This window comes from Canis lupus, chromosome 17 (genome assembly GCF_011100685.1).
Source record: "Canis lupus familiaris isolate Mischka breed German Shepherd chromosome 17, alternate assembly UU_Cfam_GSD_1.0, whole genome shotgun sequence".
NCBI classification, from domain to species: domain Eukaryota; kingdom Metazoa; phylum Chordata; class Mammalia; order Carnivora; family Canidae; genus Canis; species Canis lupus.
The window spans coordinates 38,156,066-38,173,841 of NC_049238.1; the positions used below are offsets into that span (position 1 = coordinate 38,156,066).

At 42.3% G+C, this 17,776-nt stretch overlaps 1 protein-coding gene and 1 pseudogene across 2 annotated transcripts in view; one reads left to right on the forward strand and one right to left on the reverse strand.

Annotated features, from left to right (window-relative positions):
- Window positions 1–646: 646 nt before the first annotated feature.
- LOC100687497 lies at window positions 647–13,736 on the reverse strand (annotated as a pseudogene).
- The window catches only part of EIF2AK3 (eukaryotic translation initiation factor 2 alpha kinase 3), a 64,570-nt gene continuing 60,367 nt past the window's right edge, over window positions 13,574–17,776 (forward strand). The window contains exon 1 of one of the 2 annotated variants that reach the window (XR_005372452.1): window positions 13,574–14,065. Coding sequence is in view for 1 of the 2 variants with exons in the window: in XM_038561499.1 (XP_038417427.1) it covers window positions 13,761–14,065 (305 nt within the window). In the remaining variant the exon portion in view is untranslated. The remainder of the gene's footprint in view (window positions 14,066–17,776) is intronic. The other variant, XM_038561499.1, reaches the window with a different exon arrangement.

Sequence of the window (17,776 nt, forward strand, 5' to 3'; positions counted from 1 at the left end):
AAAGGGGATATTAATCAGCTGTTCCTCCATAGGGATACCAATTTTGCTAGGAACATATTAAATGAACACTGCATGTTCCTGAGAACAAGATTACTTTCTGTCTTAGTATGAAATCTCAGTGCCTAGGGATTAGCCACAGCCTAGAAATTTAAAATATGTGTTGAAAATTGAATGAATGTATGAAACAAAGAGAAAACACTGAAGTCAGTTTATGAGCTACCCCAGAGAATCTCAAGCAGGATCCATGCTTGGCACAGAACCCAAGGGTAATATAAACCTTTTTTATTAATTAATAACTAATAATAACTAATTAATAATTAGTAATAACTGCTTACTAATAATAACTAATAATTAATTTCAGTGGTAGTTATTGATATACTATTATGGTTCCTGATCCAAAGACACAAACAAAAGATTTCTTAATATTTAAAAGCTTCCTGGTGGCACATATCTGTCAATATATTAGAAACTATTGAATTGTACACTTTAAACAGGTGAATGGTATATGAATTGTATCTTAATAAAGCTGATAAAAAAGGGAAAGGTCTCCCTCCTATCCTCTCACCCTTGTGCCTTGGCCACCCTGTTTGTTTTACCAGAGCAACTCTATTTTCCTCTTCCAGAGATAGAGGCAAAGATATAGAAATATGTATATTTATTTCTTTCTTTCACATCCCCCCTTTTAAGCAGGAAAAGGCTGTATTTTCTCCCTCTTTTAAATACAAAATCATTGAGAAAGATAGAGTCTGACTGCCAGGATGGTAGATGTACTGGCCATGCGGCCACAGAAGGAAGGCACAGGCAGGCACACCAGAGCTGTAACTGGGTTACTAGGCAGGGTGAGAGGAGTTGCGGGTGTGTTGGTGGAAGGGTGGGAGACGCAGCAAACCAGAGACTGCAAGGAAGACTTCACCTAGCTTGACACCCAGAATCCCTGGCCTTTTGCCACTATATTGCTAATTAATTAAATGGTGACAAACATATCCCAGTGTGCACAGGACTTTCTGCTTTAAAACAAGTTCCAGAAAATCCCCCATTTCCAGAACTATTAAATCATCCTAGTAGATTGATCCCCTTTCTTTTTTTCTCCCTAGGAGACGGTGAGTTTTATTTTATCTTTTCTGTATAGAGGCTTGCTTTGCTCTCGAATGTTCCAGGGTTGTGAGAGACTAGGAGAAAGCACAGGATGTAGAGATCTATTCCATGTAATCTTCTCCCTCATTCTCATCTCCACCATCAACAGAGAAAGCAGCATACTTGCTTGCAGAATGGAACTTGTAGGCCAGATTTTCTTAAAGTTTCTTTAGCTCAGGTACCGATTGGAGGACTTGAACTTTTTTGCCATCTTTCCTATGTGACTCCTTTCAGTAGTCTTTTTCCCTCATCTCCTGAACCCCAGCTAGAGTTCCCACTTTGACTTTTGGGGACATTCATCCCACATACTTTATTTTCATCTTTCTATGATGGTCCTTTCTCAGACGGTTGAACAGGAACTACCCCAGACCTTGTAGAGTGGAGTTGCTGCTCTGTGTCTGAGCTCTGAGATCCAACAGGAGGGCTAGAACTTCAGTGCACTCAAACATTTGGCTTTGGTGGAGGGGCTGGTATTACCTTTAGAGGCTGTTCAGGTTTGGGAAGTTTAGAAGTTGGAGAGTGATAATCTTCCTCTTAATGGAGTGTTTCATTTTCTAGAGACTTCTCATGCTCTCTCCTTGGTGCACTTCTGCCAGATAGGGCTGAGGTCTCAGTCTGTGATGACTCACTTCCTGTCTTTAACCATTCCCTTTCTTGAGTTTCTTCACTTTGCCGGCTTGTCTCCTGAGGCTGACATTATAGTTTTGCGCATCCAGCTGACACTTCTCTGTTCCTTCTTTCTTCTGCCCCTTCTGTAGCTGCTCCCCTACTTCTTCTCTAGCACCTGGGTCAACAAGCTTTGTTCCTCCACAGACAGGCAGTTCGAATGGGCTGTGAGGTGCTAGCAGAGGAATCATTCTTCTTGTAAGTACTCCAAGGCTTCAGACTTGGTTGGTTGGGGGCATCTCTATCATCATGCCTATAATCATCCTGAGCGTAATCATCTCTGGAGTTCCATGACCAATCATCTCTTCTGTCATATCTGTCTTCATAGCAGTCCCTTCCCTCCTCTATAGACGTCATCCCTATGGTACCCACTACCAAATGCCACTGCCTATCCTGGAATCATAGCCTCTGTCATAGTCTCTGCTGCTTCAGTCATCATAGTGATCAGAGCCCCCATATCAATCCATATCCTGGTGTGGGCCATCATGGTACCACATCCTAATGCCCATTATGATATTGGCTGGAATCATAACAATCTTGCCTTTGTCTCCAAAGCTATCATTGCCTCTTCTAGGCAGATAGTCATCAAAGCTATCTGTCGCAAGATGGGCCCTCCAGTGTGTATCTGTTTTGTCAGAATTCTGATTTCTATCTCCACCAGAAGAATGATCATTCCTGCTTTTGTTCTGTGTTTGAGAAGCAAGATCCACTCAGATTCTCCTGTTGCCTAGAGACTCTTCATTTGAGGCTCAGGGCACTAAGCAAAGGACTTCAAACTCAGGTCCGCAAACTTAGCATAAACCAAATCTTTCAACCTTTCTGGGTTGCTGGGTTCACATGGTAAATGCACTGCACTGATATTTAATCCTTCAAAGAATTCCTCACAGAGTCTTCTGTCACAGCACAGGGCACATTCCCTAGAAAAGCAGTGTGGGTGGCAATTTGGGAAGATGGGTCTGCTTGATATTGGGTTTCTGAGCAGCCCACAGAGCAGTAGGCAGGATAGAATGGTCAATTGGAGGAGTCCTATACAAATAATCATCAGTACTGTGCCAAGTGGCTTAAACATCTTCCAGGTTATCTGTTTCATCAGCCCAGCTGACTGGTTTAGGGACACAGATGCTTCCTCTATCAATTCCCCCATCCTCAGCCAGAAAGTATGTTAGGGAGATAGTCTTCCCCTTCATATTCTTTTTTTTTTTTTGGCTGGAGCTACCATGTTGGGAGAAGGAGAATGATTAACCCATTTATGATTAGGAAATGTCCCCCTATATTTCCAGTAATCTTTCTTACCTTAAAGTTGACTTCCTCACAGACTGGGAGAAAATATTTGTGAAAGACATATCTGATAAAGGACTGTTATCCAAAATATACAATGAACTCTTAAGCCTCAAAAATGAGAAAAAGAACAACTCAGTAAAAATAAAACAAAAACCCACAAAAGACCTGAACAAATACTTCACTAAAGAAGATATATAGATAGCATGTAAGCATAGAAAAACATGCTCAAACTATGTGTCATTAAGGAAATGCAAATTAAACAAAGATACACTACACATCTATTACAACAGCTAACATCCAAATCACTGACAATACCAAATTCTGGCAAGAATGTGGAACAACAGAAACTGTAAATCATTGCTGGTGAGAATGCAAAACAGTATAGCCACTTTGGAAGACAGTTGGCTTCTTACAAAACTAAATAAACTCTTACCTTTTACCCAATGAACTTCAAAACTTATGTCCACACAAAAACTTGCACATGCATGTTAATAGCAGCTTTATTCATGATTGCCAAAACCTGGGTGCAACCAAGATGTTTTTCAATAGGTGAATGGATAAATAAACTGAGGTCCATCCAGACAAGGAGTATTACTCAGTGCTAAAAAAGAAATAAACTATTTATCAAACCATGAAATGACATAGAGGAAGCAAATGCACTTAGGATATTAATCATAATTATTTTATAGCCTGTATCTGACATCATCAATATCTCAATTTCCTGTGGATCTGATCTATTTCTGTGTTTTTCTTTTTTTTTTTTTTTATTTTATTTTATTTTTTTTATTTTTTATTTTTTTATTTTTTTCAATTTATTTTTTATTGGTGTTCAATTTACTAACATACAGAATAACACCCAGTGCCCGTCACCCATTCACTCCCACCCCCCGCCCTCCTCCCCTTCCACCACCCCTAGTTCATTTCCCAGAGTTAGCAGTCTTTACGTTCTGTCTCCCTTTCTGACACTATTTCTGTGTTTTTCTTCTGATTTTCTGTCACTTGGTTCTATTTATTGATATAACTTGTAGATTTTTGTTCAAATGCTAAGCACTGTATATAAATAATTATGGAGGCTCTAAATAATGCTTTCCTTCTCCAGAGATAATTTAACTTTCTTCTAGCAGAAAGAGTAGGGGCAGGTCACCCTAACCCAATTAAGGAATATGGTATTTTGAGGCTATTTAAGATAAATTTATTTCCACTTTGTCCTTATTTCCATTCATAGTGTGTCCTGAGTCTCAACTGGAGGTGTTTTTCAGAGCTCCAACTCCTTGCTGGGACTTGATTTCCACTTTTTGAGTCTCCAGCCCAATGAAACTGTTTCACTTGTCAACCTGTTATCTGCTTCTTTCTGTTCTTTCTGCTTAGGCTTCTAATCTCTTATACACTTGGTGCATGGCTAAGGAATCAGCAAATATCTTGGTGGGAAAAGGAGCTGGAATATCAGTTCACTTTTCAACAATTCTCTTTTCTCTGGGATTGGAGCCCTTCCAATCCTGGCTGTCTTGCTAGCCCTGAACTCCATATATTGTTCTGGTAGCCCTGAGACTCCTAAAATCTCCCTTAGGAGGCACCTCTTTGCTTGGGCTCTAGGACCTGCATTTTTTTTTTTAAAGGCCCTGTACTTTTTTGCTTATAATTCAGCAAATATCTTAGGTGGGAAATGATGGAGAATGTTACCCTGATCTCCTTTTATATTCTTTCTTTCTTATTCGTAGCCCATTGTGTCCTAGATGTCGTGGTTGCTTTCTGATACGTTTAAAGTTTTGTTTTTTAAAAAAATCTAATTTACCATCATTTTTGGTGAGATATTTGGTCTAAAACCAGCTCTTACATCAGAGCTAGAAGTAGTTTCTCAAATATTGACAGCTAAGATACAGTTTTCAGTCTGGATCCCTTATAAAATTATGTGTGGTGTAAGGATTTGATTCTTCCAACCCTTTTCTTTATTTGAACTATGTAGAACCCTTGCTCTCAGAGACACTGTGTCTTTTGTTTTTTATTTGACAGGAATGAATCTTTCATACATAAATATGTAGCTTATTTTTTCTCTGTTGCTTATGAGAATTAAAATAGTATTACTTGGTGCTAATTCAATAAACACAAATGCAAGCTTAGGCCCAAAATGTTGAAGAGGTTTAGCCAGATGAGCCAATAATTATATTTAATTTTTTTTTTTTTAAATTATCAGGGCGCCTGGGTGGCGTGGTCAGTTCAGCATCCAACTCTTGGTTCTGCTCAGGTTGTGACCTCAGGGTCATAAGAGTGCCTGTGTCCCTCCGCTCCCCTCCCCTCTAAAATAAATAAAATACATCTTTTAAAAAAATTATCGCCTAAATAAAAACACAAATTTAAAATATTTTATTCTGTACATGTTGACCATTTTAAGAATATATTGGTGATCCCATGAGAGAAATAATTTTATCTATGATTAGTGATATAAAGTGATACTTTGCATTTATGTTTACTTATTGCTACCTGGTTGTTTAGATTTTTTATATGAAAAATGGAACTGGAGGCATGACTGGGTAGCTCAGTGGTTGAGCCTCTGCCTTCTGCTCAGGTAGTAATCCTGGGGTCCTGGGATCGAGTCCCACATGAGGCTCCCTCATGGGGAGAGCCTGGCTCTCCCTCTGCCTATGTCTCTGCCTCTCTCTCTGTATCTCTCATGAATAAATACATAAAATCTTTAAAAAGAAAAAAAAGAAAAATGGAACTTGGATGCCTGAGTGGCTCAGTCTGTTAGGCGTCTGCCTTCTGTTCAGGTCCTGATTTCAGGGTCCTGGGATCAAGCCCTGTGCTGGCTCCCTGCTCAGTGGGGAGTCTGCTTCTCCCTCTCCCTTTGTCCCTCCCCTCTGTTCATGCTCTCTTTTTCTGTTTGTCTCAAATAAATAAATAAAATATTTAAAAAAGAAAGAAAGAAAAATGGAACTAAGTAACCAAAGAGAGCCCCTGATACAAGTGACCAAGGAGTGCCTGGTGCAAATTATCACAGAAGACACTATGAGATTCAGGAAGAAGCAGATTGTCCCAGAGCACACAGCAAGTTACTTGGCATTCCAAAATTAGTGCTGATTAATGTTTATATTTTGCCCTGAATTGCAAGAATTACATACAACTGGAAGAACAAAACTACTCCCTCCTTTTCCTTCAGATAGAAAATAAAAGCAATGTAGCCCTTGAGTAAGAATTTTCCAATGCAAGGGTCTTCGTGCATTTAAGGGAATGTTGGCTGCTTTCCTATTCCTGGCAGGCTCACATGAGTTTGATCTTGAAAAGGTAAGACTGAAGAAAAGGCACTGATATTTCTCAGCATAATGTAAAATCTTGATACAATTATGAAATAGAATTCTTTGCAATTTATAAAGCAGTTAGGAAAAATCCTTTTCTACTCAAAAGTTCTGCCTCTGAAAATCTCTTCAGACTCAACTTCTTTTGGAGGAAGGCCATGTATAACTGGACCAGAACATATGCACACAGTCAGTCCATGTATATTTGCATGTGTGGGTATATATATAGGGATTCGTTTCTGCACTTATGCATACATGCCAAAGATCCGACTTTTAGAGAGATCTCCACCAGGACCAGAAAGAATCATCTATACCTGTCCAGGACAAGACCAAACTATGTAAATTCAGAAGTTGATAATTATCAGTTACTATCCTGGTGAAGCCTCAAGGCATTTCTTTAGACTAACTCACTCAGATAAGGGAATAAATACTCATAATGGGTGTGGTGGAATAAAGTATGGTCACAAATCTCTCTCCCTTGTGATAATAACACACGTCACCACTGTAGGGGTGCCTAAGTGGCTCAGTCAGTTAAGGGGCTGCCTTTGGCTCAAGTCATGATCCCAGGGTCCTGGGATAGAGCCCCACATCAGTTCCCACTCAGCAGGGAGTCTGCTCCTATCCCCCCAACCCCTCACCCCCGTCCGCTCATACTCTCTCACTCTCAAATAAATTTTAAAAAATAATAAAACACTCACATCCCACTGTAACTATGGCCTCTTGGTGTAATGGCTGTTTTCCTGCCCTTTCACTTTGGACTTGGTTGTGTGGCATACTTGGGCTACAGAGATGTTAGCAGAAATATAAAAGCAGAGATTTGGCCCTTTCACGAAGATGGCGCGAAGGCAAAGAAGGAAGCCCCTGCCCCTCCCAGTCAAAGCAAAGGCTTTGAAAGCTAAGAAAGCGGTGTTGAAAGGTGTGCACAGTCAGAAAAATAAGAAGATAATGTATGTCATGTATATTCCGACGACCCAAGCAAGACCCTGCGTGTCTGAAGGCAGCCCAAATATCCTTGAAAGAGCGCCCTCAGGAGAAACAAGCTTGATCACTATGCCGTCATCAAGTTCCCCCTGACTACTGAGTCAGCCATGAAGAAAATAGAAGACAACACACTTGTGTTCATTGTGGATGTCAAGGCCAATAAGCACCAGATCAAACAGGCTGTGAAGAAGCTCTATGACATTGATGTGGCCAAGGTCACACCTTGATGAGGCCTGATGGAGAGAAGAAAGCATACGTTCGACTGGCTCCTGACTATGATGCTTTGGATGTTGCCAACAAAATTGGGATCATCTAAACTGATTCCAGGGGATCCCTGGGTGGCTTGGCAGTTTAGTGCCTGCCTTTGGCCCGGGGCGTAATCCTGGCCTCCCGGGATCGGGTCCCGCGTCGGGCTCCCTGCATGGAACCTGCTTTCTCCCTCTGTCTGTTTCTCTGCCTCTCTCTCTCTCTGTGTCTCTCATGAATAAATAAATAAAATCTTAAAAAAAAAAAAAACTGATTCCAGCTGGCTATAAATCTAATTTTTTTCACCATAAAAAAAAGCAGAGGTTTGAAAATATGCATGTGTGGTGTTCTTCTTTATTGCTAAGTAATATTCCATCACATGGCTATACTGCAATTTGTTTATCCATTCACTAGTTGATAGATATCAGTGTTTTCAGTTTGGGCAATTATTAGGAAAGCTGCTATAAACATATAGATCTTTGTATGAAGATATGTTTTGATTTCTCTTGGGTAAAAAACTAGGAATGGGATTGTAAGGTCATATGATAGGTATATGTCTAATTGTATAAAAAGCAGCCAAAGTGTTTCCAAAAGAGTTTTACCATTTTGCCTTCAGACCAACGATATATGAGAGTTCTAACTGTTCCACATTCTTGCCAGCACTTGCTACTTTTTGCTCAAAGAGCTGTTCTAGTAGACATGGAATGATCTCATTGTGTATACAACTTTGAAGCAATTGTTTATGCTAGACTCAGGCACAGATATAATTGATTATTCTCATAGCACTTGTGTTAGACTGGAGTTTTTTCTCTCTGAAATCCTAGACCTATGTCCTTTGTCATGTGGCTTTGCGGTTTCACTAGAGGCAAGGCATATTTTCCAGCTTCATTGATGTTGGGCCTGGTCATATGCTCGCCTTGGCCAATGGCATGTGAGTGAAGGTGACAGTACAGCACTTCTGGATCCAGTTTTAAGAGGCCCTGTGAATTTCCACTCATTTCTCTTGTGTTTCTGCCATTGCCATAAGAAAGATGTGCTCTGCAGGTGGCACAGAGAGCTAAGTGTCCCATTCTTGCTTTTGGCTCAGGTCATGATCTAAAGATCATGGGATCAAGTCCCAGGTCAGGCTCTGCACTGAATGTGGAGTCTGCTTGAGACTTTCTCCCTCTTTCTCTGCAACCTCCTCCTGCTTGCTCTATAAATAAATAAATAAATAAATAAATAAATAAATAATCTTTTAAAAAAGATTTTCTTTTTCTCTCTCTCTCTGCCCCTCCCCCCACCACCTCATGCTCTTGCTTTCTCACATTCTCTTTTCTCTGTCTCTGAAAAAAAAAAAAAAAAAAAAAGACTTGTTCTGGCTAGATCAACCCCCTCCCCCACCCCTGCCAAGATGAAGGGTATGAGTTCCATATAGTATAAATGTTACACAAACACATCAAAAGAATCTCAAAATCATTAGTCATCAGGTAAATGCAAACCAAAACCACAGTGAAATACCACTGCACACTCACTAGAAAAGCAAAAATTAAAAGACTAACAATACAAAGGTTGTTGAGGATGTGGAACAACTGGAACTCTCATATGCCACTGGTACCAGTGTAAAATGAAACCACCTTGGAACACGGTTTGGCTTATTGGACATTTATATATTTTCTTTAGTGAGATTGCTATCTAAAACATCTACAAAGGGAAGAATTTATATGGGTAGGCACCCAACAGAGTTTGCCACACAGTGAAATATACAGTGCTGTATCTGTTGACTATTGCCATAATAATGCTGTGTAAAAAACCATCCCCAAATGCAATGGCTTAAAACAACAGAAATTTATACTCTCACACCCTTCACCTGGGGATTAACTGACCTAGCCAGAGCACAAATACTTTTTGGCAAATTCATATAAAGTTAAAATATATCAACTACATGAGCCAATAATTTCATTTCTGGGGATTTACTCAAGAGAAATAAAAGCCCACATCTACACAGAGACTTGTACATGTAGGTTCATAGCAGCTTTATCTTGAATAGCCCCAAATTGGAAATATCTCAATGTACACTGATTTGCAATGGAATACAATGCAGCAATAAAAATGAAGAAAGTATTGCTACATACAAGAACATAAAATATAATTTTAAAACTTATATTGAGCAAAAGAAACCAGACAAAAAGAGAGTATATACCATATAATTACATGAAAAATTCTAGAAAATCTGGGCAGCCCGGGTGGCTCAGCGGTTTGGCGCTGCCTTTGGCCCAGGGTGTGGTCCTGGAGACCTGGGATGGAGTCCTGCGTCAGGCTCCCTGCACGGAGCCTGCTTCTCCCTCTGCCTGTGTCTCTGCCTCTCTCTCTCTGTCTCTCATGAATAAATAAATAAAATCTTTTAAAAAAATTCTAGAAAATCTGTTGTGGCAGATGACAAATCGATGATTACCCAGAGCCTGGGGTGGAAGAAGGACCTGTAAGGAGATTCAAGGCTGGTATATACGATCAGCCAAGAGATCTTGGCTGGTATATACATTTGTTGAAACTTATCCAAGCAGGCATTTTCTATAGGTACACATATTAAATTGCAATAGTGTAGATTACAAATTCTCTCCTTCATCCTCACCAGCAGAACCCTAGTTTTGTTCACAATAGCAGTATGCTTCCTTTTTAGTTCTGGATGATTATTTGACATGGTCTTGGCCTGTGAAAGGTAAGCAGAGGCCCCTTCATGGGGATTTTAGGAAAGCTCTTGGCAGAGGGCAAATTCAGGCAGCACCAGGTACAGACTTTCTCTGCTAATAGACTGAGCCCATGATCCTAAATCGCTGACCTCTTTTGCTCACCTTCCAGACCATGCTCAGTTTTATAATCTCAATTCTAAACTGAGCAACCCTGGCTCAGATACCTAAGCAGTAGTTTCTTTCTTTTTTTTTTTTTTTTTAGTAGTTTCTTTTCCTGGCTCAGGGTCATTGATCAGCTATCCTGCCTGGTCTCAACTACTTTTACACTTCCCTATGGAACTCACATTCATAGTCTAGGGGTCCCATGCAGCCACCATGACTCTCCATGCTGTCCCCAAACTGACAGGTTCTGTCTTCTCCAAGTTATTTTGCCAGTCAGCTGACCATGATTCATGACTATGACTCTTCTTTTTCATAAATGGAAATATTCACATGTTTTTTTCTGAGTGTAAACCTTGACTGTCCTTACTGGCATTTTCTGCCACTGTGCTCTTCTGTCTGTGACTTTTCCTCATGGCACTTATCTTTGTTTTCATAATATAAATATATGTGTGATTATTAAAGTAGTGTCAGTCTCTTTAACTAAAGAAATGTTAAGCTTCAGAAGGGCAGAGACCATGCCTCTTTTATTCACATCCTTATTCCCATGGTACTCCCTAAATGGTAATGAAGAATAAATGAACCAAACCTCCACATCAATTGCAGGTAGCAAGCAGATTTCTAATTCATTAGCTCAGATTACTGTTCATGCCATGATCATTTTTTGAAAAAGTTAAAAAACCATGAAGACTAGGTTCACTAAAATATACACACTACCTAATTTCAAGTGGGCCATTACAAATAGTCAACAATCATTTTTAGCTCATGTTAAGTTTTTGACACTTTTCTTATATTATCTATTAAATATCACTTTGGCAGGAAATCTTATTTCCCATCTTATAAATCATGATCAGCTAGTTTGAACTCTCTATTTTTTCCTTCAAAGTAGGTTATTTTTTAGGGGTACTTCCTCAACTTTCAATATGGAAGGCATGCCTCTGCTTCCCCTGATACTCTGGGATCTTGCTTCCTTAATCACCCTCTTCTCTCTACAGCAACGACAATCTCCCCTTATTTGTCTCTTTCTCTTCTCTCCTGTTGGACGAATTTGTTCATTCATTCAACAAATATTTATCAAACACTAAATACCTTGCATTGTTTTAGGCTCTATTTGGGAAGATATCAATGAGCAAATCCTCATTAGAACTTACATAGGGGAGCAGCCTGGGTGGCTCAGCGGTTTAGTGCTGCCTTCCACCCAGGACCTGATCTTGGAGACCTGGGATCGAGTCCCACATTGGGTTCCCTGCATGGACCCTGCTTCTCCCTCTGCCTATATCTCTCTCACTCTCATGAATAAATAAATAAAATCTTCAAAAAAAAAAAAAGAGAGAACTTATATAGGAGTGGAAGGAGACAGACAATAAACAAAACAAATACATTTATTACAGTATTTAAGGTCTAAGGAAAGAAATAAAGCAGGGCGGGGCAGGGGGGCAGTTTAGGAAGTGATCTGTGGGAAGGTTTCAATTTTAAAAAGGGTGAGCAGGAGAGGCTGCACTGAGAAGGTAACAAAGCCTTGAAAGAAGTGAAAGTATCTGGGTGTTAGGTGCTGAACTGTGTATCCACTCCCCTCCCCCCCATTTCCAAATTCCTATAAAGTCCTTGCCTCCAGTACCTCTGAACCTAACTGTATTTGGAGATAAGGCCCTTAAGGTGATTCAAGTAAAATGACACCTAATGAGCGTTATGACCTGGCTGGCCTGTGGGGCTGGGAAACCAGTGAAAAGCGTTTTATACAAGAAAGACTGAATGACTGGGTTAAATATAGCTGATAAGGTGAAGACAGAATTGTCTTTTTAGCGACTTTTTGGCTAAAGTGAGAGCAGTCTTGGTAGAATTGTGAGCTTGAAAGCCTGACTGTAGTGTGTTTGAGAGGGAGGGAAGAGAAATTGAAGACAAGGAGATAGAACACTGGAGAGCTTTGCTGTACTGAAGAGCAGGAAAATGTGGCAGGAGGTGGAGGAGGAAGTGGGGCTGTTTGTTTTGCTTTTGAAGGGAGGAAATTAGAGCATGTTCGTATGCCAATGTCTTTAAAAAAACATTTTCAGTTTTCGAGGAGGCAGGAGCCTCCCAGCTAGTTTCCTCATCTTTGACGGTATTCTTTTGGATACACTGCAGATGGACACATTTTACCGTCTCATCCATCTGCTCAAAAAAATGTTCAGGGTCTCTTTGGCTGCTGTAGGAAAAGTTCCAATGCCTTAGTTGGACGTTCAAATTTTCTGCAGTTTGGCCTTCTGCGGTTTGATCTTTCTTCGTCAGAGCCCTGGAGTGAGGCACAAAGCATGTCAGGCCAGGGTCCGAAAGCTCGGATGAAGTCACAGTTCTGTAAATACTAGGTACGTGACTTTAGACAAATTAGGGGGCAGTGCACTGGGCCTGGGCTCCTTCCCCTTTAGAACCAGGAAGGGGGCGTGTCAGGTAGGTAGACTGGCTCCTCTGTGGGTCACCAGCATCTCTAGCAGGCTGCAATTATGAGCATCATCGTGGCCACAGGCAGGATATCCTCCGGAGGAGCCTGCCCTGTCCCTTCCACTTCTGGGGACCAACACGTCCCGTACAGTCACTTATTTTCCCTGCTTCGCTTTTGCCTTTCCAAACAGGCCAGGCTCTGGAAGAACCACAGCGGCAGCTCCTTTAAGGTCGGCCGCCTCCCCGCCACCGGGGACTCGCCTCGCACTCTAGATAGATTTCGCTTGGGACCATCCGCTCCACAGTCAGAATCGGCCACGTATTAAGTGCCGCTTCCAACCAATCAGGAAGAAGTTACCTCAGACCTCTGGAGGAGCATCGACTTCTACCAATGACCTGCCCGTCTTCTCTAGCGCCTCATCTCGAGGGGGCGAGGCCAACTCAGCGCTGGCCAATCTGCTCCGGGGAAATGTATTCCGGGTGCTGCGGGGCCTACCAATCAGGTGAGAAGACGGCGGGGAGGGGCGTTTCTCATTGGTAACCGCGTCCGGAAGGGGGCCGGGCCTCGGGAGAGAGCACTACGATTTGATTGGCCGGCTTGATGTTGACATCCGGGGAAAGTCCACCTTCTCCAAGAGGACCAGCCTGCAGCTCCAGAGTGGCGGTGGCTGCGGCCAATCAGCGGGGAGACGCGCGGAAAGTTTGTTCAATGGGCGATGACTGAGGCAGGCTGTCACTCAGGTGGCGGTGGCGGAGGCCGGGCTAAGACGTGGCCGGTGGATCTCCGCTCGGCTGTCCGGGCCGTCGGGGCGGCGGCGGGGTGCCTGGCGCGTTGTGGTCCCGGTCGGGCGCTTCCAGTGGCGGGAGAGGCAGGCGCCGGCGGCTGCACCTCCATGCCCGTAAGCGGGGCGGGCCGCTGATGGAGCGCGCCACCCTCCCGGGGCGGCTCGCGCGGACGCTGCTGCTGCCGCTGTTGCTGGGGCTGGCGGCGAGCAAGGTGGCCGCAGGGCGCGCCCCCGACCTCCCCGCGCCCAAGGCGGAGGCGGCGTTCGGCCTAGGCGCGGCGGCCGCCCCCACTTCTGCAGCGCGGGTGCCGGCGGCGGGGGCCGTGGCCACGGCCGAAGTGACGGTGGAGGACGCCGAGGCAGTGCCGGCGGCCGCGGTCGAGCAGGAGCCCCGGGACCCGGAACCCGACGACGAGGCCGAGCTACGGCCGCGCGGCAGGTGAGCGGCTCAGGCTGAGCGCCGGCGCCGGCGCCGCCACTTGTTTAGGGCACGTGTGCCGCGGAGGATCCGGGGTCCGGGTCCCCTGTAGGCGGTGGCCTCTCTCGGAGGAAGGACCACCGGTGACCCGGGAGCGAGCGCGGGGCCGCGTTCCCATCCCCCGGGCCAGCGACAGGCCTTTATCCCTGCTCGCAGGCCAAAGCAGCATCCTTGAAGGTGTCTGGGGGATGCTGAGAGAATAGAGCGCAAAGGTGGGGAAGAAACATCACTTTCCCTCTGTTCTTGTTTTCGAACTTTATTCGTGTTGCAAGGACTCCCTCCCCTTTTACTTCTTTGATGAGTCACTCCGTATCTCTGCTGGGTTGACAACTGTTGGGGGAAAAGGATTTCACAAAGACCTTTCTACCTTTCCCTTTAAACACAACCCTGTAGTGGCCCCTGGGCCAGGGGTGAGGTCAGTATTTCGTGAACTGAGATCTACAGAACATCTGCATCAGAATCACCTGGGGATGCTGGTTAACTGTACAGTTTTTTTTTAGGCCCCATCCCAGTTGCACTGAATTAGACTGTCTTGGGGCAAGAACCTGGAATCTGCGCAAGTTTAACCAGCACTCCAGGTTAATTCTTGAACACACTGAAGTTTAAGAGCTGCGGGTAGGTCTTGAATTTTGGCAGTTCTTTGATATTTAGAGGGTTTTGAGATACGTAAACATTTGAAATCGGATTGTCTTGGTTGATTGGTTAACTTCCTTAAAAATGTTACTGCAAGGTACATGTTTTTAAGCACTTCGAAATCTGAACACAAAAGTCAGTGTTTTAATGGTAAAACATTTTGCGGGCAGCCAATCTCAGCACGACTGGGGAGAAAGTGAAGTCCCATCTAACAAATGGAGTGATAGAAAGAGCATTAGGTAAATTAAACCAGAGAAGGCTGGAATCTGGATTAGAAAGTATTGTAAGCTTTGAATGTAGCAATTGCTAGATCCTAACAAGTTAGATTTAATTTTCAGTTAAATATCAGAACCTTGATCTGTATATCTGGAAACTACTAAAATGGAATAAGTACTAAAATTTTCTAGGCACTATTTAAATGTTTGTATGTAGATTTTTTCCTTTTAAGTAGCACATATTTGACAATATTTTCATAGATTTTGCTAATGGATTAACTTTCCTGGAAGAGTCTTTTTGTTTATCTTAAACTTCTGAAGCACCTGCCCAAAGTAAGTTATGTGAAGTAAAGTGAGATGTTTCATTTTTCTTAGAGTACAGATGTTCCGCAGCAGGTACTTATTAGCACTTACAACCCACAAGATGCCCTAGGGTTAAGGGTTATGCAGATAGTCTGTCTTCCAGGAGGTGAGTGTTGCCTCGCAGTGAGGATTGAATGAAGAGACCCATGATGACATTATAGAGCAGAATCAGTGCAAATGAAATTCCTTGACTGTCCCAAGGTTTCTGTGGTGTTCAGTGGGTGGGGTATGGGGATGAAGTAGGTAAAAAGAGAAGGCTGTGGCAGAATGAGTTGGTTTATGAAATATGAGTAGGATCATGATGAGCAGATACTGGACTTGAGGAAATAGCAAGAGGCACAAAAGCTGGAAAGTATGTTTGGGGAACATTTTTGTCTGTATACCTGTGTGTGTGTGTGTGCACGTACATGTCTGGGCATGCTCTGCGTCTGTATACCTGTGTGTGTGCATGCGTGCTCTGTGTATGAGGGAGATACAGACATGCACACGTGTGTGCAGGGAGTTGTGGAAGATGAGGCTAGAAAATATGTTGGGACCAGATTCTATATGTAGAGTCTAACATGAGTGGCATCGTCATCAACCCAGGGGCGTGTTAGAAATCAGAATCAGGCAACATCCACTGAAGGAGTATATGCATTTTTGACAAGATCACCAGATGATTCCCATGCACATGATACTTTGAGACTTACCATTTGAGAAGTGTTGTGTAGGGTAACTTGAATGTCAGGTTTGATTAAAGTTTATTGTTTTTAACAATAAACTTTATATGTATATTGTTCTATATCCCTAGAACAGAAGGGATAGATTTGAGACAGGATCTTGGTTCCTGGCAAATAAGAATTAATTTCTCCTCCCATGAAGCTCCTGTCCACAGATTGAGATGGGGTGCTCAGATTACTAGATGGTAAGGATTCATCCTTTTAAAGCCCCACACCTCTTTATGGCATTGTTCAGCCTGACAGCAGGCAAGTTCTAGAAACATTTATACATTCAGAGGAAGGAGCCTGTGTAAACAGGTTGAAAAAGAAAGGAATAGAGGTGGAGGTAGTTGGAAAGGATCTACTTGGCAAACAGGAGGACTACTTCCTTCTCAGAAACAAGGAGAGTGGAAACAAGTAGACTGTGCCTGGCGGAGAGTAGGTGATCTTCGGCTAACAGAATTGTCTAGGAAGAGATAGACCTGTGTTTAAGGGCCTGCCAGGTAGCTTGAGGTAGTGTAGAAAGTTTGAGAAGCCTTGGATAAGTAAATTGATAGTGCCAACAAAAGATATGTATGCAGGGTTTATAAAACTTCTTCCTAAGTGCTCCTTAAAAAAGTGAAAAACCGGAGAATACCAGTCAGTGTTCCATAATTATAGACCAATATCCTGTTTGTTTAAAGGAGGAAGGTTAGGGGAACAGATTTGAATTAACTAAATGTTTATTACAAACAACTGTGAAGAGCTATGGTACTTGCAAAACTGTTTTAAAAAGAGGGAGGTGGGGAATTGAGGTCGCTATTTTTGCATGCTGTCTTTCGATGCCCAGGAAGCAATAGGAGACGCTCTGGTTCGTTTTTTCTTTCCTCAGTGGAGTTCTCATTGGTTTTATCTTAACTGCTTACTTTACATCTCAAGAGCATGTGAATTAGGGAATAAACTTTTTTTTCTTTAAAAAGTAGCTAAAATAACTTGTCTGACAGCAGCCTTGTCAGTGCTTCTGTTAAACATTACATTTAGTTGAAATTTAAATGGGATGCTCACTAAGGAAAGCTGGGAAGAAGGTTGCAATCCCGCCTCACTGCTCGTTTTTGTGCACATTGGCATAGTTAGGAGTTACCAGTTTCCTGACTCCAACACAAATGGCAAATTGCTAAGTGTTACTTGGGGTTTGGGGGATGGAATAGGCATCCTCATAGTGAGGGCCTCTGAGGACCTCAAGAGCTGTTAAGAACTAATTTTATCTTAACTATCACACTAATTTGTAACATATTTCTGCCTCCCCCCCCCACCTCTAATTCCCCTCTAACAACAGTATACTAAATTTGATGTTAATCTGTGATGCTTCTTTGTCATCTGTAAACTGAGTTCTTTGTATTTAATGAGATAACATGAAAATATTTTGCAAATTTAAGATGATTTCATTTTTTCTTTCTCTCTTGTCTGTCCTTTCACAAACTGATCTGATGTGAATCATGGTACAGAATCTGGTGTTCCTCAGATTTTCAGACTCATAATTAAGTTTGTGGGTTTTTGTTTTTTTTTTAAGCTAATATAACCAATGAATAATAGAATCTCAGAATACAGTGTTAAAAGGGAACTCAGTCATCTGGTCCCAATACTGCTCACTTTTCTGACCCCAGACTTTTTAAGTTAACTAGAAATCCTATTTAAAGAAGAATTTATGCATAACTTTCATGGCAAGTTGTAAGCCAAAATAAACATACTTTAGACAAGTAATGAATTATCCTTCCTGTCTACAG